A 19,919-nucleotide genomic window follows, 5' to 3' on the forward strand; every position below is an offset into this window, starting at 1 on the left:
CAGAAGTCGTGAAGTGTCCGGGCGTCAGTATGCACATTCTGATTACCGTATTTTCCGTACTATAAGACGCACCTAAAAGCCTTCAATTTTTTAAAAAGCTGACCATGCGCTTTATAATCCAGTGTGCCTTATATATGGCTCAATATTGAGCTGCAACAGGTCTTGCTGTCAAGACGCTATTGGTGACCCGACACAATTGGTGACGCCATCTTGGATCGCTAACTACGGCAACCCCACTAGAACAAAATACCTTTATATGCCTGCATGATAGTGTGCGTTCGTAAAAACACGATACATCATTGAAGAAAAAAATCTTACATTTACACTTACAATACAAAATTAAGAAAAAAAAAAGACACTTTAATGTCTCTATTTGTCATTTTGTCTTGCAAAGCAGACTGGAGTCGATCATGACAATGTTGTGCATATCTGTAAATTGAAGCAGAAATCATTTATCAATCAAATAATTTTGAATCGAAAACAGTTTGAATCGAGAATCGAAAATTGATTCTGAATTGAATCGTAGACCCAAAAATCGTAATTGAATCGAATCGTTAGACAGTCAAAGATTCCCAGCCCTAGTATATAGCTAGCTAGCTGGCTATTTATCTAGCTAGCTAGCCAGCTATTTAACTAGCTAGTTATTTGAATTGCACACAAACACAAACCTCTGTATTGTAACAGAGGGCTTTTACAAAAATTCAAATTGGTTTTCACAGAGTCATCGTAATTCACAAGTCACATTTGTTTAAAAGTGGGCATCCAAAGGAGGGATGCACCCTGGCGCCATAAACTGGACCCCCTCTGTCTGGGATCAAGTCCATATAATCCTCTAGTGACTTCGCTCACAGTCCTTTCCTTAAACTCATCTCTTTCCAACCCCCCCGACTACCCCAGTTCATGTACACGTGCACGCTCGCATGTACGCACGCTGGCAGCCCCAACTTAAAACATATTCGCACATCACATCACATCACCGCTCAACACATGGCTCTTTGTACAGGCATGATTGGAGGCATTGGGAGCACAGGGTACACAAACAAACACACACTGAAACTGTAGGTCTAACAGACATTCAACTCGACCCCCACCCACCAGCAGGGGCTACACCGCACAGCACTCAGAAGGGATATATCCACATGGAAAATAGCCCTAGTTACCAAAGTACACAAATAAAACTGATATGGTCAGTATTTCACAGGAATGTCCATACAAATGTTGTATTGTTAGCTTAAAGACTCAAGCATCTAAAGGCCGAGATACACCAAACCGACATTGGGAGTCGGACAGTGGTTGGGCCGACGGCATGCGCCGTTTGATTAGTGTATAAATTATTGTCGTTAAGTCGGATCGAGTTGGAATCTGTCCAGGGTGTGGGGTGGGCTCTTGTTTTCAGCAAATTCGACATGTTGAATCGGCGTCGGGGCATTTGATCACTGTGATTGGCTGTTAGCTAGCGAATCAGTGCAGAGGAAGAGACGACCACAGATAAACAGTACTGATGGAAAAGCCTGGACGTTTTTTTCCCGCTCATTTTGAGCATCGTCACCCTGCTGTAGCCTCCGCATTTGAACCTACAATGTCTGTCTGGACAGAAGATCGGGAAGATGACTTTGTCTTTGACTTTGGTTCAAGAGATACCGTTAAAGGATATGCCGACAAAGGTATGAAAGCCACTATGTAGCCAAACTACTTTTATATACGCTACTGTGCAAGAAGCCGGAGGGTTTCAATCACGTGGGAAGACATTCATGAGAGAAAAAGTCATTGGTATGCATTGTTTACGTTTTTATATCCCGCCCCCGTGAAGGTTTCCGGTTGCCTTTAGGAATAATGACTACCACCACTACCGCCGCCGATGGTATGTAGGGAAATTACTGCTCACGCATGCACTGAAGGTAAGTAATAGTCGGGGTCGTTGCGGTGCATATTGACGTCATTTTTTCTACACGACGTGCCAACGTCTGGGCTGACGCCACAGGGGGTAGACGTCGGTCACGTTTGACCGGCGTTGGATTGGTGTATGTAGGCCTTAAAAACACAAGGTTCTTAGTTCATGCATACTTTGGAAGTCAAATTCTGGACTTCCTGGTAAAATACAAAAAAAAAAAGAAGGCTGAGGTACAAGACAGTGAGTGCCAGCAGAAGTGGGCATCATGCTGGACTATTGCCGTTACTTATTTACAGCAACATTAGCCAATCATTTTCCTTCAGTCACAAACATGAATAGCCTTTGTTTTGGTTGAACGGAATCATCCTTTTAGAGACCTCTTGAGACACCAGTTTCCCAAGTCCTCAAAGACATAACAAGACACAGAGAGAAAACTTTGTTGAGGTGTCACTCTGAAAAGGAAAATAGCCATTTATGGTGGTCAAAACAAGGGAACGGCACCTTGTAAACAAACGTGACTGCGTGCCGTGGCATTCATCAGCACTCCACTACTTCGCTGGCTTTCTTTTGTGGAAAGACTACCCATCCCCTTTAAATGGCTCATAAAATAAGACACTTCCCTTTTGACATTGTCCTGCCTCTCAAATGCTTCTCTCAGAAGAAGGATAGCGGGGGATGTGAAAACGCCTCGCAGACAAAAAACAGATTAGACACCTTGCCGCCCTCTCTGCCTACCATCTTGTGCCTCTGAACCAGGCAGACATCAGGGTTGCAGCCCCCGCCCGCCGTCTGCACGCCCTCCGCCTCAACCGCCACCACCCTGCAGGCTTAGCCGGTGAGGTCAAGGGTTAACAGCCACTCCTCTGAGAGAGGTCCTGTCCTCTGACCACCCCCTTGTCCGTCAGCCGGCACATCCACCACACGCAGTAACCGACCGCCCAAACCTCAGTCATCCAATAATAACGCCACTAACACACATCCCCCGCAGACATTGTGGCAATTAAGAGTCGTAAAAGTCACAAACACAGGCAAAAACTATAAATAGAAAAGGCCTCGTGGTCAATTCACTCCATCTCATGTCATGAAAGCCTCTTGAAGATTTTCTCTACCATCCTAAACTCAAAACATTGGGAAAAACTATTTGAGACATAAAAGAAACAATGGGATAAGTTGACGTTGCACAACTGTTTGCTTGCTTCTAACGCTAATTGGAACCCAGCAGTCAACAACATTTGTGCATAATAAACTGAAATTGGCCATAAATTTCGTACATACCGATTCTCAATCACAAGGAATGGTTGCAATGTGAAAACGGTGGCGGCATGCTATGCCATAATTTGATTTCCAAACAATCTGACTGCAAAATAACTGGTATGATAATGACAGCACCAAAACATACTGGCGAAAGTAACCGAAATGAAACGTGAACATAAAGGCTGACTATTAATCGACATTAATGCCCCTTGCCGTGCCGTGACATGCAAAAGACAGGTCTGACTCTAGTAAGCGTTGTTCACTAAGACTAAATTTGCACGCCCTCAGGACATATCATCTCGTCCTGCCGACACATCTGCGCTTAAGGTGTAATTATCCCTGGATATTGTAGCCTAACGTTCTGTTCTGTTCCGCATCCTGTCATCCCATGAGCAAAAGCATGCAGGCTTTTGGAGAGTCTATTGTGTGCGTGTGCATGCGTGCGCATGTGTGTGTTTTTAAAGGTGTTTATGTTTAATTCACAAGCGTGCAATTTGAACCATTTGTAAGATGCCTCAGACGAGAAAGAGTTTAACACTGGAGCTGATAGCTCTTTTAATGAGGGTCGAAAGTGCAAAAACTCCTCCTTATTCCTTTTTCAACTAAATTTCTTGGATATTTTCCTTTTATTTACATCCCCCCCTTCCCTTTATTTCTAGTGTGGTCTGTAATGCGTGTACATATTTTTCTGAGTAAATTAGATGTTTTACAACTGGTATCCAGTCAGTGACTTATGAGCAATCATTATTATTGCCACAAGAAAACAACTTGATTTCGCAGAACCATCGCAAAAGGCTTTACTTAGCAGCTTTTTAATGATAACTTCGGAAAAGCCATAATTTCATTCTGTCGGATGAGTCAAGTTGAAATTAAAAATCCAAAGCTTTAACGAGGACAAAAAATAATAGCTGTTGAGAAGGCTCCAGGATTGTGCACAGCAACAGGAACAAACCTTACAAGCAGTAGCTCAGACCACCATTTCAAGCAATAAAACCTTTGTTGTTGTACAATATTAGGAGAATTTAGTATAATATATTATTTCCCAGCATGTTGCAAAGACTTGATTCACTCGGTGAGTTGACATAGGACTACTTTAAAGGATGGGTGTTACAAATACCCACATATACACATCAAGTAGCCGCTCGGTACAACTGCAGATTTGCTCGAGGGCACCATGCCAGACATAGTTGAAGAAAGGTGAAGTGTGCGAAGTTGTGCACATTCCAAATTCAGATTTTCCTTCCTCGCCTCAACATCGGTGCTATCCTAAAGACAGCCTTACTTTTCATTTTAGTTAATAGTATAGTAGTGTTAGCAAAAAAAAGTGTTAGCAAAAAAGCAAGTACAGTTAACAGTGTTAACTGTACTTGCTTTTTTGCTAACATTGACATTCTAAAATATCGCCACAGTTCAATGAAAGGAATGCATGTCCAAAGTTTTGAGGTTTTTTTTTAACATCCAAGATAAAACAAAATTACTTGCATGTTAAAGAGGAAAAAATATCAATTTACTCAATTAAATGACTGTTAGTAATTCTGCCGAGTGTCTGTATTTAATCTTTTTAATCTTCTTAAAGAACCGAGATGAAATGAAGTGCACTACATGGTTGGACCCAGAAGAGTTTGTCGCCTAAAAAACAAAGTTGGCAATAGAAAGATGGGCTACATCCTGGGGTTCAATTGTTTTCTTCGATAGAGGAGTCTTGATATTTATTCCACTCGGATTGTGTCAATTCCCTCATCAAAGTGTTCGAGGCAAATGGAAATACAAAACATATGTTCACGTGACAACGTAATCGGAATGACTGCATTCACCAGAACAACAAACAATTTATCGTAATCAGCCATCTTCGTTGTTTACATTTGCCTCAAACGCTTTGAGGGTGGAGCTGGGACACTCCCGAGAATAAATCCGACTTCAATTCAAACACTCCTCGAATGCAGCATAAAACCGCCATTTTGATTTGTGACGTAAGCTTGGAATTGTCAATCGATTACAGACTCCAGCATCATACTGTACACGGGTGCAACAAAAGTAGAAGCTGAATCACCACAAAGGGAGATAAGCATCATTAGAAACACGGCCGGTCATATAGATATGATCAGAGCACGGCAATACTTGCAGCTACTTTGTCTCCACACGTTAGCCTCTTAAATGTATCATGACAAGTTTACAGCCTTATGATCAAACCAATGATGAGTTTCGGTCTTTTAACTTCATAGAGATCCAAAAGTGCAGGAATGTTATGGAATGCTGCCCCTCAACTTCAAACAGAGTGTAGTACTGTACGTTAATTGTTGTCCTTTTGCTTTCCGTTAAGTGTTTCAAGTACTAACAGACTATTAGCAGATATTCATAATAAGAAAACTCTTCAATTGGCGTCAGATCAGCTTGCTGTGTTCATCTGGATGACTTGCACTGAACAAGAAATTCCAAAGAATTGCTGCAGACTTGACCTGTGTGGGGAACTAATTTTAGTGCACCAAACAACTGTCCCATGACTCTATTCATTTCTAGTCAGAAAATGTCTACCATGAAACAAAGCTAGAGCTTTTAAGTTTTACACGAAAACCCTTTTTACAAAGATAATAATAGGAATCTGCATCACCAACATTGTTACTTTTCCAATAATAAAGTGTGAGCCATTTTTTTTATGATTTTATCCGAGGTCACTTTGATGTGCTGATTTATAATTCTGCTGCTGATCCACTCCAACTACTGACTGGAATAACTTTTTGATGATCGCTTTTTTATTACTCTACATGCAGCTAGACTACATAGCAACATATTAACCATAACTTAATAAGCGGTTGACTTCATCTGACTGATCAAGCCACAGCGGAGAGTTTCTCCCTCGTCTCCGATTCAACAGCTCGACATTCACTCGATGAGAAGCAGGAATTCTCACATTCTCTTTAAAAAAAAAAAAAAAAAGACGTATAAATACGTCTTTGGGACACTTAGAACATTAAAAAAACATATTTATACGTTATTGGGAGTAAATTAGTTAACCTCTGGTAAATTGAAGTTTGAAGTCATGTAATTAGTATTAGTTTGAAGTTTATTGAACATATGCACATATACACGTATAATTATATAAACACAAAATTAAAAGTAAAAAAAAAATAAATAAATAAAATAAAATAAAATAAAAGAAACATCCAATAAATATCTATGTATATGTTCAAGGGAGTAGGAAGAAGTTGAAAACTTATCCAGTCCTACCCCTTATTCTTCATATGTAATGATGAGCTTTGCATAGCAGCAATCAGCAGCAGCTCAGTATGAATGAATGTAGTCATCAGAAGTTGATAAAAGTAAATGCAAAATTGAATATTGTTGCAACGTTAACCTATCGTCAAGTGAAGCGGATATTCAATCTGACATTCCATCAAGGGTGCTTGTGAGGCTGATATGCTGTATATAATGCAAGCTGTGACCACAAGATTTTGCAAATTGGCACGCACGTGGAAAATCCCTGCAAAGCAACAATCCATTTATGAACGCATTAAATTGTGCAAGCAGTTAAACAGACGTGTCTGGATTGAATATATTCAGCATCGGAGCCAAAGGCATGGTTTTGGGTAACGACAGCGTCAAATGTTTCCTTAAATAAATTGAGGATTAACAGTCTTCTGCAGCAAGCCTTCAAATCACTCAACTTCCAAAATTTACGAGGCACATGGTATAGCCATGAAATTGCAAAATTGCTTATTCATCAGAAATTGTTTTCCGTGTCCGTATCAAAGAAGAGCAAGATAGAGGAATCGTTCTTTTGTCGTTACCAGAGTCCATTATTGATGACTAAACCAGTCGGGGCCTCTGGCCAATTAAAATTCTCGACTTGTGAGTCTTCCAAAATGCTGTCATCCATAAACATTTACCCAGAAGCGCCTGGGGAGATTCCACAAAATCATAGCAGCCTCTCACTCCGTTTCCCTGTCCCGTCCTGAGCTGGCATCTCCAGCTTTGTGTCCAGGCACAAAAGCTCCCCTGCCTACACAACTACACCACTTCCCAGGTCACTGCTTTGTCAGGGTTTCAACTTGCTCCCACATTTCCCCGGGAGCACTTAAAAATCAGAAAATAGGAACGACCACGGTTTTTGTTGACCCTCTCAAAGTGTCCCACAGTTTAGCATTGAAATCAACTTTAGACAACGTCTGACCTTTGCGTACAAAGCAGCACGAGGTTAAATGTAGCACTTCTGTGCAGATGTGGATTTAGCATGAGATGATGGACTTAATCTTAATATATTTGAGTGGATATGAGAGGAAAGGTTGACGGGTTTCAAAATGAAACGTGTTTATGTAATGTATGAAGGCTGAAGAAAATCTGCGGTAAACTGTGGCAAACGTGTTAATGATTAGTAAAAGGACAGTGACTTAGGGGTCATCCTCCGAGCCAGTTACATGATAAATATACCCCGGCTTCTTAAAAAAACAAAAAAAACAAAAAAACAATGAGATCAGAGCATAGCACAGTCACCATTGCACAACATGGTCTCTGTCTGATCTATTGAGAACAAGCAAGACTTGTTATAAAAGGTACTACAAAAAAATATCTATGATTGGTGCAATTGAGGGTTCACACAAACATTTACCAACTTATTTTAGCGACAGTTCCATTTGTCTGTCCAGGAATGTACGTTATATTAAATACAAAACAAACAGAGCAAATAACAAATCTTTTGTTTTTTTCCCCCCCCTTACTACTGGGATTTTTCAAAGGCAACATATACAAAAAAAAAATCCAACAAAAGAAAGTTCATTTATAGTTCTATACATTTTTAGGATGTTTTTTAATTCATTTTTTTTTTGCCTCTCCCACATTATTCCTCTCTCCTACAGCATCCATTAGAATTACATACAAATGACCAAGTATGCAAATTAGGTGATGATGTCATTTAGCAACTTTTAGCCACTTTTAGGACAGCCAATTTAGCTACTTTCCTTATTACGGCGTTGGCAACACAGCCCCCAGCAATTTGGCGGATGAAAGTAAACTTAAAACATTTCACCTGCTAGTGCCAGGTCTAAGTTGTGGTGCAGGTGGTGTAACACAATTTTGCTCAATTTAATCAAGGTGCAGGCAGACAGTCTGAGCTCCGTGGATATGTGTGGTGGATGTCGTTGTTTTTCCATTTAGAAATATGACAACAGCGTGCATAAAACCCTCTGAATCATTGTAGAAATCAATTCATCATCATTATTGTTATTAGACTGTGTCCCTCGTGCACTTAATTTAAAGGCAATGAGACAAGCTGCTTCCATTGGACACAAAGCTACTCCCATAACGTTACAAAGCGGCCATTTCTAAGCGTGTGAATCTGTGACAATACCAGAAGAAAGGTAGCTCCGCCCACACCGCTTCACACTGGACGGATATAGAGTCCTATGTGTGCACTCTGGCTATGTACATTGAGTTGAAAAGAGGAATACAAGGGTCCCCCTTCCGTTTTAGTAAAACCCCAGAACCTTTTGAAAAGGTTTCACACAAAATACACTTCATTATGTTAAAAAACACAAAAATTCCCTTAAACTCATTTGCTCCCAACAACATGTAAATACGTTTTTTTTTTTAAGGTAAGTGTCCTAAAGACGTATTTATACGTTTTTTTTGTTTTTGTTTTTTTATGCTAGAGCATACAGAAGGCTTTGATGCAGCCTCTCAACTGCAAAGAACGGTTGCAGAAATGGTAGTTATTACACAAACGGCCAGCAGGTGGCAGCAGAGCAAAGGAGATCAACCAGGGCCATCTAGAAAAAAAGCTAAATTACTTGCAATTTTAAATAGATTTGTGAAAACTGATGAGACTTAAGTCTCTTCTAATGCTAATTGCTCAAAACGGAAACAGATAGAAACATACTTTTTTTCCCTGATGAAAGAAGAGACTTTAATCTTTCTTTTGGTAGGTTCCATGCTTTTATAGTAATTGAACACAATATTCTGTGGGCCTTACAAAATCAGTCAAAATTCAGTAAAACAGTCGGTGGCGAACAGGATTGCGAAATGTGAAAATGGCGGCGAGTGAATGAGTTAAGGACAATATTCATTTTATACAACATCTTAAAGCAGCAGTCGACCAGATGATAAAGCAGGACATGGCCCAGCAAAGTGCCTCAGGCGGAATGAGGTCAGGTAGAAGATTAGGTTTCTGGAGGCTCGGCACTACAAAGAGACAACAAAGATTCCGATATACCTGTTGGGCCTTACGACACTGGACACCAGTTAAGCTGATGGGAAGAAAAACCACTCATCGGAGAAAGTCAAAGGGGCAAGAAAGTCTAAACCACACGAGGTTTTATGGACCTTGGTAATGAATGGTGCAGCATGTTCAGAATGTTGTCAATGTGCATGCGCATCTTAGCCGCTTGCCATTCCGCTCATTCACAATAATTTAAGGCCTGGCGGGTCAACTCGGGTTCTCAGTGAACACATTTGTCTGCCAACGCGCACCACCCTGAAAACATACCGAGCGAATGATTTGCAACCTCAGAGCCATCGTTAAACAAAATATTCTTTGATGTGTGAGGTTCTTTTGCCTCTCGCCAGCAGGAAGCCTGCCATTGTATTCATCATGTTTTACATTTCAGTTATGCTCTAAACATGGCATCGGTTCATGAGTCAAGCTCAAAAATGTTCGGCAGCCAAGACCCCGCCCGAAAGTTTTTTTGGGGGGAGTTGTTTTTTTGACAAAATAAACCCAATGAAAACCTCCTGTTCCGTTCTCACTAGAATTGTATATTTAAATCAATCTGAGCCCAAGCTGGACACAGAAGGATTAGATAAATATTAGGAAATCGATTAAAATTGCAGTTTTGAAAAGCGAGCTAAGTGCGAGCGAGGACCTCGTCAGAGGGTGATGCGATGTAGGATTTGGGAGTAATTAGCGGGGATTACAACTCGTCTGGCCAGGAACCAGCACTCGCTTACAACCCAAACACCCAAGCAAGAACTTGGATCTGCTCCCCTTTTCTTCCAATTCATACAAATATCAACCAAAACACACAAATCCCAATCACGATCATTACAACTGACATACGCAATAAATGCCAGAGCAGCTTTAATGAAAGCCAGTTGAACTTGAAATCATGAATTTTCCCTTATTACAGTTTACAGTAATGACATGACTGGAGTGAGGGAGTTGTGGCAGAGTAACAAAAGTCATGAAGTGATCAACACAGGGGAGATGTTAAGGAGTACAGATAGCCGAGAACTGTTTCTAATCCAAGCAGTTCATGTACAGTAGAAAGGGACTTCAACAGCAACAGCAGTCAAATAATGCATAGATCAAGTCATAGTTTAATAGGTGTAACAGCCCTGGACGCCTCTTTCTACTGCAGTATTTCTAAATTATGAAGGCCGTTATTGAGGCTTTGAGATTAATTATCTGGGATCATTCACACAAGAGTTCCGGTAGTTAAAAGCGAAGACAAATGTGTACCCATTTCTCTGGATTTGACGCCAATGAATGAAATAAAAAACAAACAAACAGGGTTATATGGACTGGTGGGCCTGTCATGACTAGACTAGAGGGTCATAACATTGGGGGTTCAGAAGTACAGTACAGCACAGTACCTTAGTGCACCAAACCACAAGGCCATGCCAAGTATCCATAACCCGGCTTTACATGGAGACTTTTTTTTTTGCCGATTGAGATCTTTGTTTAAGTTACATGCACCACTACATTAACTCATTCACTCGCAGCCATTTTTACAGAAGCAATTTCGTTCGCTCCCGGCTGTTTTATTGGATTTTGACTGATTTTGCAAAAAAAAAAAAAAAAAAAAAGTATGTTTCTATCTATTTCGGTTTTGCAGCAATTAGCATTAGAAGAGAGCTAAGTTTCATCAGTTTTCACAAATCTATTCAAAATTTTAAGTAATTGAGCTTTTTTTTTTCTACATGGCCCTGGTTGATCTCCTTTGCTCTGCTGCCACCTGTTGGCCGTTTGTGTAATAACTAACATTTCTGCAACCGTTCTTTGCAGTTGAGAGGCTGCATCAAAGCATTTTGTATTCTCTAGCATAAGAAAAAACAACAACAAAAACGTATAAATACGTCTTTAGGACACTTAGAACATTAAAAAAAACAACGTATTTACATGTTATTGGGATCAAATGAGTTAATCAGAACAGCCGTTTTATAGCCATGATCGTTCATTTGTCTGTTTAGCACAGTAGTTGCAATTATTTTAACACTTTTTATTGAAGCAACAGCTTGATTAAAATAATAATAATAATAATAATAATAAGTTCCCCCATCGCAGACTGACTCTGGTAAGACGCTGCCATTTCAAGTGCGTAAACGACGATGTCACTACGCATTTACATCAAGACAGAGCTCGCGCAGACCAGATGCAGCCCGGCTGTTCCAACTAAAGCATGACGTCTGTTTCGGACTGGCAAAAGGACTATAGCACCCCTGTGAATACGAATGAAATTCCATTCGGATCTGGCCCTTTTGTTCCGATTGAAGTGTTTACATGGAGCATTTTAAATGTGTTTGGTCATTCAGTTTCCTCCTAATAGGCTCCATGTGAAACCTGCCATTGACTCACTCAGATCCAAAAAGTTAATACAGTAAGACACTGCGGCCACTCAGGTTAACAACTAATATTAAAAGATCAAGCAAAGTTATGAAGAGGTGCACACGGTGGGTGCAATACGCAAGAACATGCCTGCATGATCTCAGTCGGTTGAGTCACACAGCTCGTGCTTTCAGTTGCAGTGAGTCACACAAACATATGTGCATGTGTGCTCTCTGGCTTCTGCCTATTTGTCTCCAGGACACTGAGATCAACTTGCCCCAAGTCCAAACTTTTTTTCCCGTCAGTCAAATACCCCACTCTTTTTTTTCTTTTTCTTTCCCCCCCCCCTGCATGCCTCGGTCAATTCCTCCAGAGCTCTTTGTTGCCGAGTGCTTCGAAGCTCTGGGGTTCCCAGTGTGTGGGTCTTGGTGGTCCGGTTTGGAATGTGGTTGAGGAGCGAGGGGGGGGTTTAGGCAGGCTAGCATATAAGGAGGTACTCAATTGTTCCCACACACTGCATCCACCCCCCCCCAATGATCTCTCGCTCACTTGGCCATTTGGAGAGGTTCTGGCCAAAGCAAAAAAGATGCAGAGTTGTGGACTCACAAGTGGGTACGCTGCTCTCGAACTCATGCTGCACATAGAGCATATTAAGCAAGTTTAAGAGGGGAAACTTAACATTCCAATTCATTCCAAGTTCTACTGGTTAAAGAAAAGAGGGCTTTCCAAAGCCTGGAATAGCAATTGCCATATAAATCTTGATATTTTTAAACTTGTGTTGGACTTTTTCTGGACAAAGATTTGCTGTTATTGTTCTGGACTGATGGAAAATAGTTGCTGGCATCCAGAGAACCACTGATGTCTGAGCTGCTCTGCTGCGTTCTCAGGAAGCTGATGAGAGGGGAGCAACAGAGCGGAGCTGACAGGCACGTGAAGCAAGAAGAATCCCACTCGCCTTTTAGATGGTCGAAGTAAGAGCCAGGTTCCCCTCATGCCTTCTGCCTCATAATATTTAAACTTTACTAAACGGTTACTGTGCGGAGATCATCTCATCTTTGTTCTCATGTTGAGTGTTTGTTTTGATTTGATTTTTTTTAACTCTCACACTCAGGTTGACTCCAAGTTCTCCCCAAGCTTTGGAAGATGTAGTTGTCTATTTTTCTGAAAGAAAATACTGTTCTCACTTCTCACAGCAAACTTCTCATCTATACAACCTGAACCTAAGATCGGGAGCATAACTTTTCTATAACATCATTAAAACAAAAACAAACAAACCTAATTTTCACTTTCAGTTAATTTATCATACTTCCCGATGAACACAAGAGTGGAAGTAAAATGTCACACCTGCCTCCGTCTGATCCCAAAATGAACATAAAAGCCTGTTTACGATCAAGTTCTCATTTCTACACGTCAAGCGCAACCCAACTTTATGTCTCTATCTTACCGGCACTTTCCTCTATTCTGTATACTTTCTCTCTCTCAAAGATGTATGCCTCACACATTTCCATATTTTATAATATTTTGTTGCTCTTTTCCTGAATGAGAGTAATGTTAGTCTTTAGGCAAATGTTTGTGGTCCCTTTGAATGATACTACTGTTCTGTAAGACTGGATTATTGATTAAAGTTTGTTTATACTGTTTTAATGTACATTTTTATTAAAATATTTTAATTATTTTTTTTATGTATATCTAGTATGAAACTCTCGAGCGTCTTCTGTGTAGTTTGTAAAGAGTTGTGGGCAATATACATCTCCTATTCCTATCATAAAAGAATAGTCCGTTTCAGACATAACAATCGTGAAATTTTGTAGCTGCTCAAATAACATATTGACGTAACCCTTCTCCCTGTGCACTAAGTTTGTGACTTGACTTGACTTCTCCCTTGGATGGGTACTGTCAATAGAAATCTTTGCTAAAAGGTGTCAAAACGGTTAAATGGAGGCACAATTCAGACATTTTAGGACTCAAACAACTTATCCTCCAAAAACTTCCACCTCATCTGACTTGGATAAGAAAGGAAAGTTGAACACAACCCTAAATCAGAATTGTGTGGTTCTTGAACATTTCTTAACTGCTTTCCATTTGGCATCACACAACAACATTGTATTTATTTGAAAATGTTGCTCATTCAGAGGAATAGAAATTAAATGTGCTGAGCTGAAGCAGCTTCTCGTGAAAAAACACGCAGGGCGATTCACATAAAACAAAGATGGCCTTTTGAATTTTATGGGATTGACCTTGTGAGGCAGACAAAGACACTTGGCTGGTTGTTTAATAGTTAATTATCACTAGAGTTAAAATACTTGGCCAAAGTGCTTCTGAGGAGGGCCTCTAAATTACTGACATTTGGGTAATAAAAGGCCCGACAGGCTTTGTGTGCACAAGGTTACTTCTTCAGTATTTGGAGACTCTATATCACACACTATTAATTCCTGAGTAATAATATCTAGTGAGTTGCTTCTGGGAATCACCCACAAAATGTTACAATGTTTCACATTGAGAGCTGTTTATTAAACGTGAACATACACAAAGCGATTCAGTCATAATGCAATGGACTGATTCCGAAAAAGGAATGACCTCTGTCTTAGTTCCATAACTAAGGCATTACACATCAGGCCCCTACGGCAACATGCGCGTCAGTGCTACATTTTGGTTGATTCGAGCAAAACGGTGAGCATTGTGCCCAAAGTCACAGCAACTCGACTTTGAAGGTGTGTAACTGTATACTATCCTGTTCAGAACGAAACAAAGGGACTTAGTATTGGTTACACTTTTGTGGTTAGACCAAATTAAAACTTAAAAAGTAGACAAAAATGAAAAGGTAACAAATCACACCACCTTTTTTTTTTTTTTTTTTTTTTAAATACATATAGCACTTATAAGTACTGCTTGGAATCGCCCTCTAAATCATGAGTCACTGTTTGTGTTGACAGTAACAAATGACTTAGAAATGTAATTGAATGGTTACTGCTTAACTTTCTTTAAAAAAAAAAAAAAAAAAAAGTCCAACAAATGTAAAATGATCCAATTTTATCAAACCGGTAAATGGAGTTCACTAACTGACTGTATATAGGACTTTTTCTATACCATACTTTACCCAAAGCGCTTTACAAAGCATCACATTCACTTCATTGAAATCTTTATATTAATCTGGAAAGTGCATTTTGGCTGCTGCATTTAACTCAATCTAAGTTTTATGTTTTATTTTTTTGGCTTACTTCAACCAGGATTCCTTGCCATAACGTGGCCATAGATAGAACCCGGAATGCTTTTTGCACATTTTGCCGTCAATCTATCTTCGTTGGCTGGGATCAGATGCTAGCTAGCTAGCTAGCTAGCTAGCGAAGGAGACGCTGTCCTCGGACCAGCTCATTTCATTTGTTGCCGTTACAGAATGAGACAGGCCGGCTGCAAAGTAACGGTAGAGATAGTCTAGAGACACTGATACACTGCTGAGATCGTCTGTATGAACTGTACTGATTAACAGTTTAATTTAATGCTCCACTAGCTGGCTAACTATTTCCATACCCGCTTACACATTTCTGCACCATCTCTCTACACTACACGTGCACTCCTCACAAACAACAACACGTGCCGAGTTCGCGATCACATTCTGGTCTGACCACAACAATATTCCAAGATTTGTTGCGATTTGTTCCGATTCCACGCCCACTTGAATCCCAATTCTAGTCACTGCCGATTTGTGCACAATACAATAAAAATTAATGACACTATAGCCACTATTTTCCATTGAACTGAAGTGGCTTGAATGAATCACCACATTACAGAATCACCGCATGACAGAAGAAACTAGGTCTTGGATGTGAAATGTGGAATGAGACCGATCCCATGTGATCAACAAGGAATTCACAATCGGAGCCTGCTGTTACTGTCCATCACTTAATTTGGTCTACACTGAAACAGAAATTGAGGTTTCTATTTCACTTTTACTGCAATACAACATCTTTATTGTACCTCTTGTCGGGCCTCAACAAAGCCCCCAAAGTGACATTAACGGTAACAAACATCCCTACTGCTGCGCCGTGCCAACAATAACACAAGACGTCCATGGTTGTAAAAGGCAGGTTTTTGAATCCTGTGTCTCCTTATAAGAGTCATATTCCACCAGTCTGATTTACTATCAGTCTAAGAGTGCCAGTAAATATTTCAAGAAGTACTTATCCAGCACCTGGCAGACATGTTTTCCTTCTCTAAATAAAAAGAAGCTTAAGTTATTCTGGAATAATAACTCAAGCTATGGTTTAGATCATACAGTACAGTCGATTAACCTGGAACTGCTGTTACCCACCTACATGCAACACTTCAAGACCTGATCTTTTTAAAGCAGTTTGTGGACACTCCTTACTCGCTTTAACGACAGTGAACCTTGAGACTTGTAGCTCTCTATGGATGTATTATCTCAGTTTCCATTTATGACAAAAGGGAACTCATTGAGACTGCCTGTGCTTAACGCCCAGTCATACATAGTACACACACACACACACACTCAAAACCAGAAATCTATTGCAAGGAAAAAGCATAGTATAGCTCACAATACTGCTCAATAAATCTTAGCATCACAACGAATACGGTAAGAACACAAACAATTGCCTCATAGAGTTGTATGCAAAAGCTGCTCTACTTACTGTATTTGACAGTTACACCTAACTCCAATCATGTTAATGGCAAAACTTAGCTTTCTTGTCTTCCTACTCCCCTCGCAAAAAAAAAATAAATCCCCAAGTAAATGTCTCCTAAGATCACATTCTCTATTAGTAATTTATTCTTAACTCATTCACTGCCATTGACGGAAAAAGATGTCAAATGATGCTTTTTTTTTTTTTTTTTGCTGGTCTGGCAATGAATGTGTTAAGAATTATACAGCAAACGCTAAAGCATTTTGTTTAAAGTGAAGAAGAGGATGTAATGAAAACCACTGGCAAATAAATTGTTGGCACCAAAATTACACTGATCAACATTTGAAATATATGTCGGTTTGCAGTAGAAAACATACTGGACGGGTATGAAATCAACAGTCGGGGTAAGTGTGCATATTCATTTAACCACCATTAAAAAAAGGAAATGAGAGAAGTGAGGGATTTGAAGTATGCGGGGCACAGTGGAATTTCAAACCCCAACTCTGCTCCCCCACTCCAACCATCACTGCAAAAGTCGCCTCCATTTGTTTCCATTACTTGGGTTTAACTCACAATTATCTCTGCCAAAGGGGATCTGCTGTTGCTGGGCTACAATAGTTTATATGATAACACAATTTATCTGAAGGCCCTTACTCATTTGCTAAACAATAACTTGTGTCATATTTGACATGTAAATGTTTTGACGAATATTACGTCGGCATAGATCCAGTTGCATGTTTTTCTAACATTGCACAAGTCTGAGCTTTCACTTGATCAATGCATTGCTGAATTGCAGACTAGAAGGACATTTAAGATATCGTAATAGCACTTTGACAAAATGTTTTGTATAAAAACACAGAAAATCCAGAAAACTGTTCTCACTACCTTCAAAGGCTAAACGAATTCCTTGCCAGCTTGGGAGTTTTACTGAGGAAGCTTGGAAATAAACACAAGCTGGCTTCATTCAATGGGGAGCACACTGTGTGCGTCGATTATACCTCTCCATTGTTATGAATTGCCTTCAAGTATTTCCTAAATGAATGTTATATTCACTGGCTGAAGCAGTGAAGTGTTGCCAGCCACTCGCTAAGCTGGAGAACGCGTCACAAGAGGCGTCAAAGCGGCTTGCGCTAGCTTGCCTCCTGCTTTCATTTGTCGTGAATTGCGCAGGAACTACAAGTACAAATTCTGCGCTGGTTGATGTGTATCAGCTCATGGCATAGAGGTTCGAGCGGTCGCCCCATAGGTGTTGCTTCATTAGCATCATGGGTTCAAGTACCGCTTTGCACCTTTAAAAAAAAAAAAAAAAACTGCTTCAAAACCATTTCTTGCAGCCAGTCAGGAGTTGTAAACAAAGTTTTGTTTCGCGTGTTTACTGAAGAATTGAACAGTTATGCAATCGAACAGTTGTGCAATTAGTATTACAACTGACTTTTCACTAGTTTTCAATTTGTTTTGCCTCAGAAAATAGACTATGATATGCATTACCAGCTTACTATACATTTCATTTACTAGGTCATGAATTCATGACGGTGCATTTCCATTACCCTCATATGGTAAAGGAAACAGAAATTTTGAAAAAATTGTCCAATACACCGCAAAAAAGATTTTATGCTATCATGAGGTGGTTTTTGAAACGTATTGAAATATAAGTATTTAGCAAACGTGTCATGGAAACACTTTTATTGGGATCAAAAAATGGTTTGAGGAATTTCTTAAACACACAAGTCTCAATTAATGATGATTTTATAACATCGCAGAGGCATCGTTGATAGGCGTCACAAGAGTGCGAGTAAGCTTGTCTTTCTTAGCAACTAAGTCGATTTAACTTTGTGATGCTAACCGCAAAGCTAAGTGCTTGCAAGGTGAGTCCATCCAAACAAGGCGGCGTACAACCATTGACCAATCAGAGCCGTTCACTGCAAAACAATGCTCTCAGGAGTTGTCGGTCTTGGCAAAATAACCACTGCAAAATTGGAATTTAACTAAATGTCTACCACTTTTGTTACTACTCTGGAACAAAGTCAATATTTTTAATAAATGGTTTCATGTTGATTATCACAATTTACATGGTAGACTGCAGCAAATAAGATGTTACGTTGATAAACTGACAAGGCCAACTAAGTGACCACTGGACCATAAGAAACATTGCTGTGGCCCAAAGCGGGCCCCAACCCCCATGTTGGGAACCATTCCTTCATACTACAGTTTTTTTTTTTGAAGTTCTAAGCGAACATAAAACAATGTTTAGAACTTACCGTTTACTCCTTTGTTGGGAACATCGTTGACGTTGAAGCCTTTGGAGCTGTAAGCAGCGCGAACATCGTTGCAGTTTTTCGACTTTTGCTCCGCCGTGGCCGACACGCAAAACACGACCAGCGTGCTAAGCACACACAGCAACAGCAGCGTCTTCATGTTGGGTCACTTCCAGACCAACAAAATAAAAAAAAAAAAAACAACAACAAACAGACAAAAACAGTGTCCAGCAAAGCTGTAATCTAAGAACGAGCTACTCCAAAGGTCCACATGGAGACGAGTTGGTTTCCTTCAGCTGAACAGACGCTTCATTCACTCAAAAGAGAGAGAGAGCAAAAATCAAAATCACCGAAAATTCTCGAAAACACCAACTCTGACTTATTCCTGCAACCAGAGAGGGTGTTAAAGAGAAATGTCGAGTTCCGGAGTCGTGTAAAAAAAAAAAAAAAAAGAAGAAGAAGAAGAGGACGAGACCAAAGAAAAGTTTTAGAAAAGTTTAAACAACTTTTTGGACTGCAGACAAGAATCCCAGAAGCTGCCTCCTCACTTTCGGCGACGGTAATAACCACAGGCGGGGGGACTCGACGACAAAAGGGGTCTTCAATCTTTCGCTTCTTTTCTCGCCTTCTGTCCACACGCGAGGAGGCCGTGGTTTCTGCGGGGTCGGGACAGTGGATTAAAACGTCCTACGGCGATCCAGATGCAGGCTGAAGGCGCTGGTAGACACCCCAGGAGAGAGGAGAAGTTCCGGGGACAAAGGGGGGTGGAGAGTAGGAACACCAGGGGTGGAGTCGGGAGCTGGAGTGCCTGAATTTCTTTGGGTAGAACCAAACAAACACCTCACCTCACATAACAGGAAGAAACATTAGATAAACAAACATTTCAAACCACTATTTCTTATCACTGAACTCTCATTTGACTTGATTTGGGAGGTTCTTATCTGTGGATCCAGATGGAGATTGAGAATAATACTTCAGATACCATAGGAACCGTTAGGGGTTTTCCTGGCTCAAATTGAGGAAGAGGTGGTATCTGTATCTGTCTGACCATTTGTTGCCTGCCCCAAATGATTCCCCTTTTCTGTTCATCATTTAGGGCCTACTTGCAGATATTGTTCTTCAACATTTTTTTCCCTAAATACACTTGTTGCCACTTTGTCATGAAAAAATGTGACCTAACAAAAACGTGCATACTCAATGTATTTATTTATTTATTTATTTTGCTGCAAAAGAAAGATCATTTACCTGTTTGAAAATCAACAAATTATTCAATACATTGCTGGCAGGAAAAGATCATCTGTCAATGGATTTAGCAGTGACTTCCTACTATGACTGTCACAATCTAATAT

At 40.2% G+C, this 19,919-nt stretch overlaps 1 protein-coding gene across 1 annotated transcript in view; it reads right to left on the minus strand.

Moving 5' to 3' along the window:
* gpc4 (glypican 4) overlaps positions 1-19,344 on the minus strand; it is a 33,414-nt gene extending 14,070 nt beyond the window's left edge. Inside the window, exon 1 of the mRNA XM_077532345.1 lies at positions 18,574-19,344. Within this exon, the coding sequence (XP_077388471.1) occupies positions 18,574-18,730 (157 nt within the window). The 5' untranslated portion in view covers positions 18,731-19,344. The remainder of the gene's footprint in view (positions 1-18,573) is intronic.
* Between the last annotated feature and the right edge of the window lie 575 nt (positions 19,345-19,919).

Source organism: Festucalex cinctus, chromosome 9 (assembly GCF_051991245.1).
Source record: "Festucalex cinctus isolate MCC-2025b chromosome 9, RoL_Fcin_1.0, whole genome shotgun sequence".
NCBI lineage: Eukaryota > Metazoa > Chordata > Actinopteri > Syngnathiformes > Syngnathidae > Festucalex > Festucalex cinctus.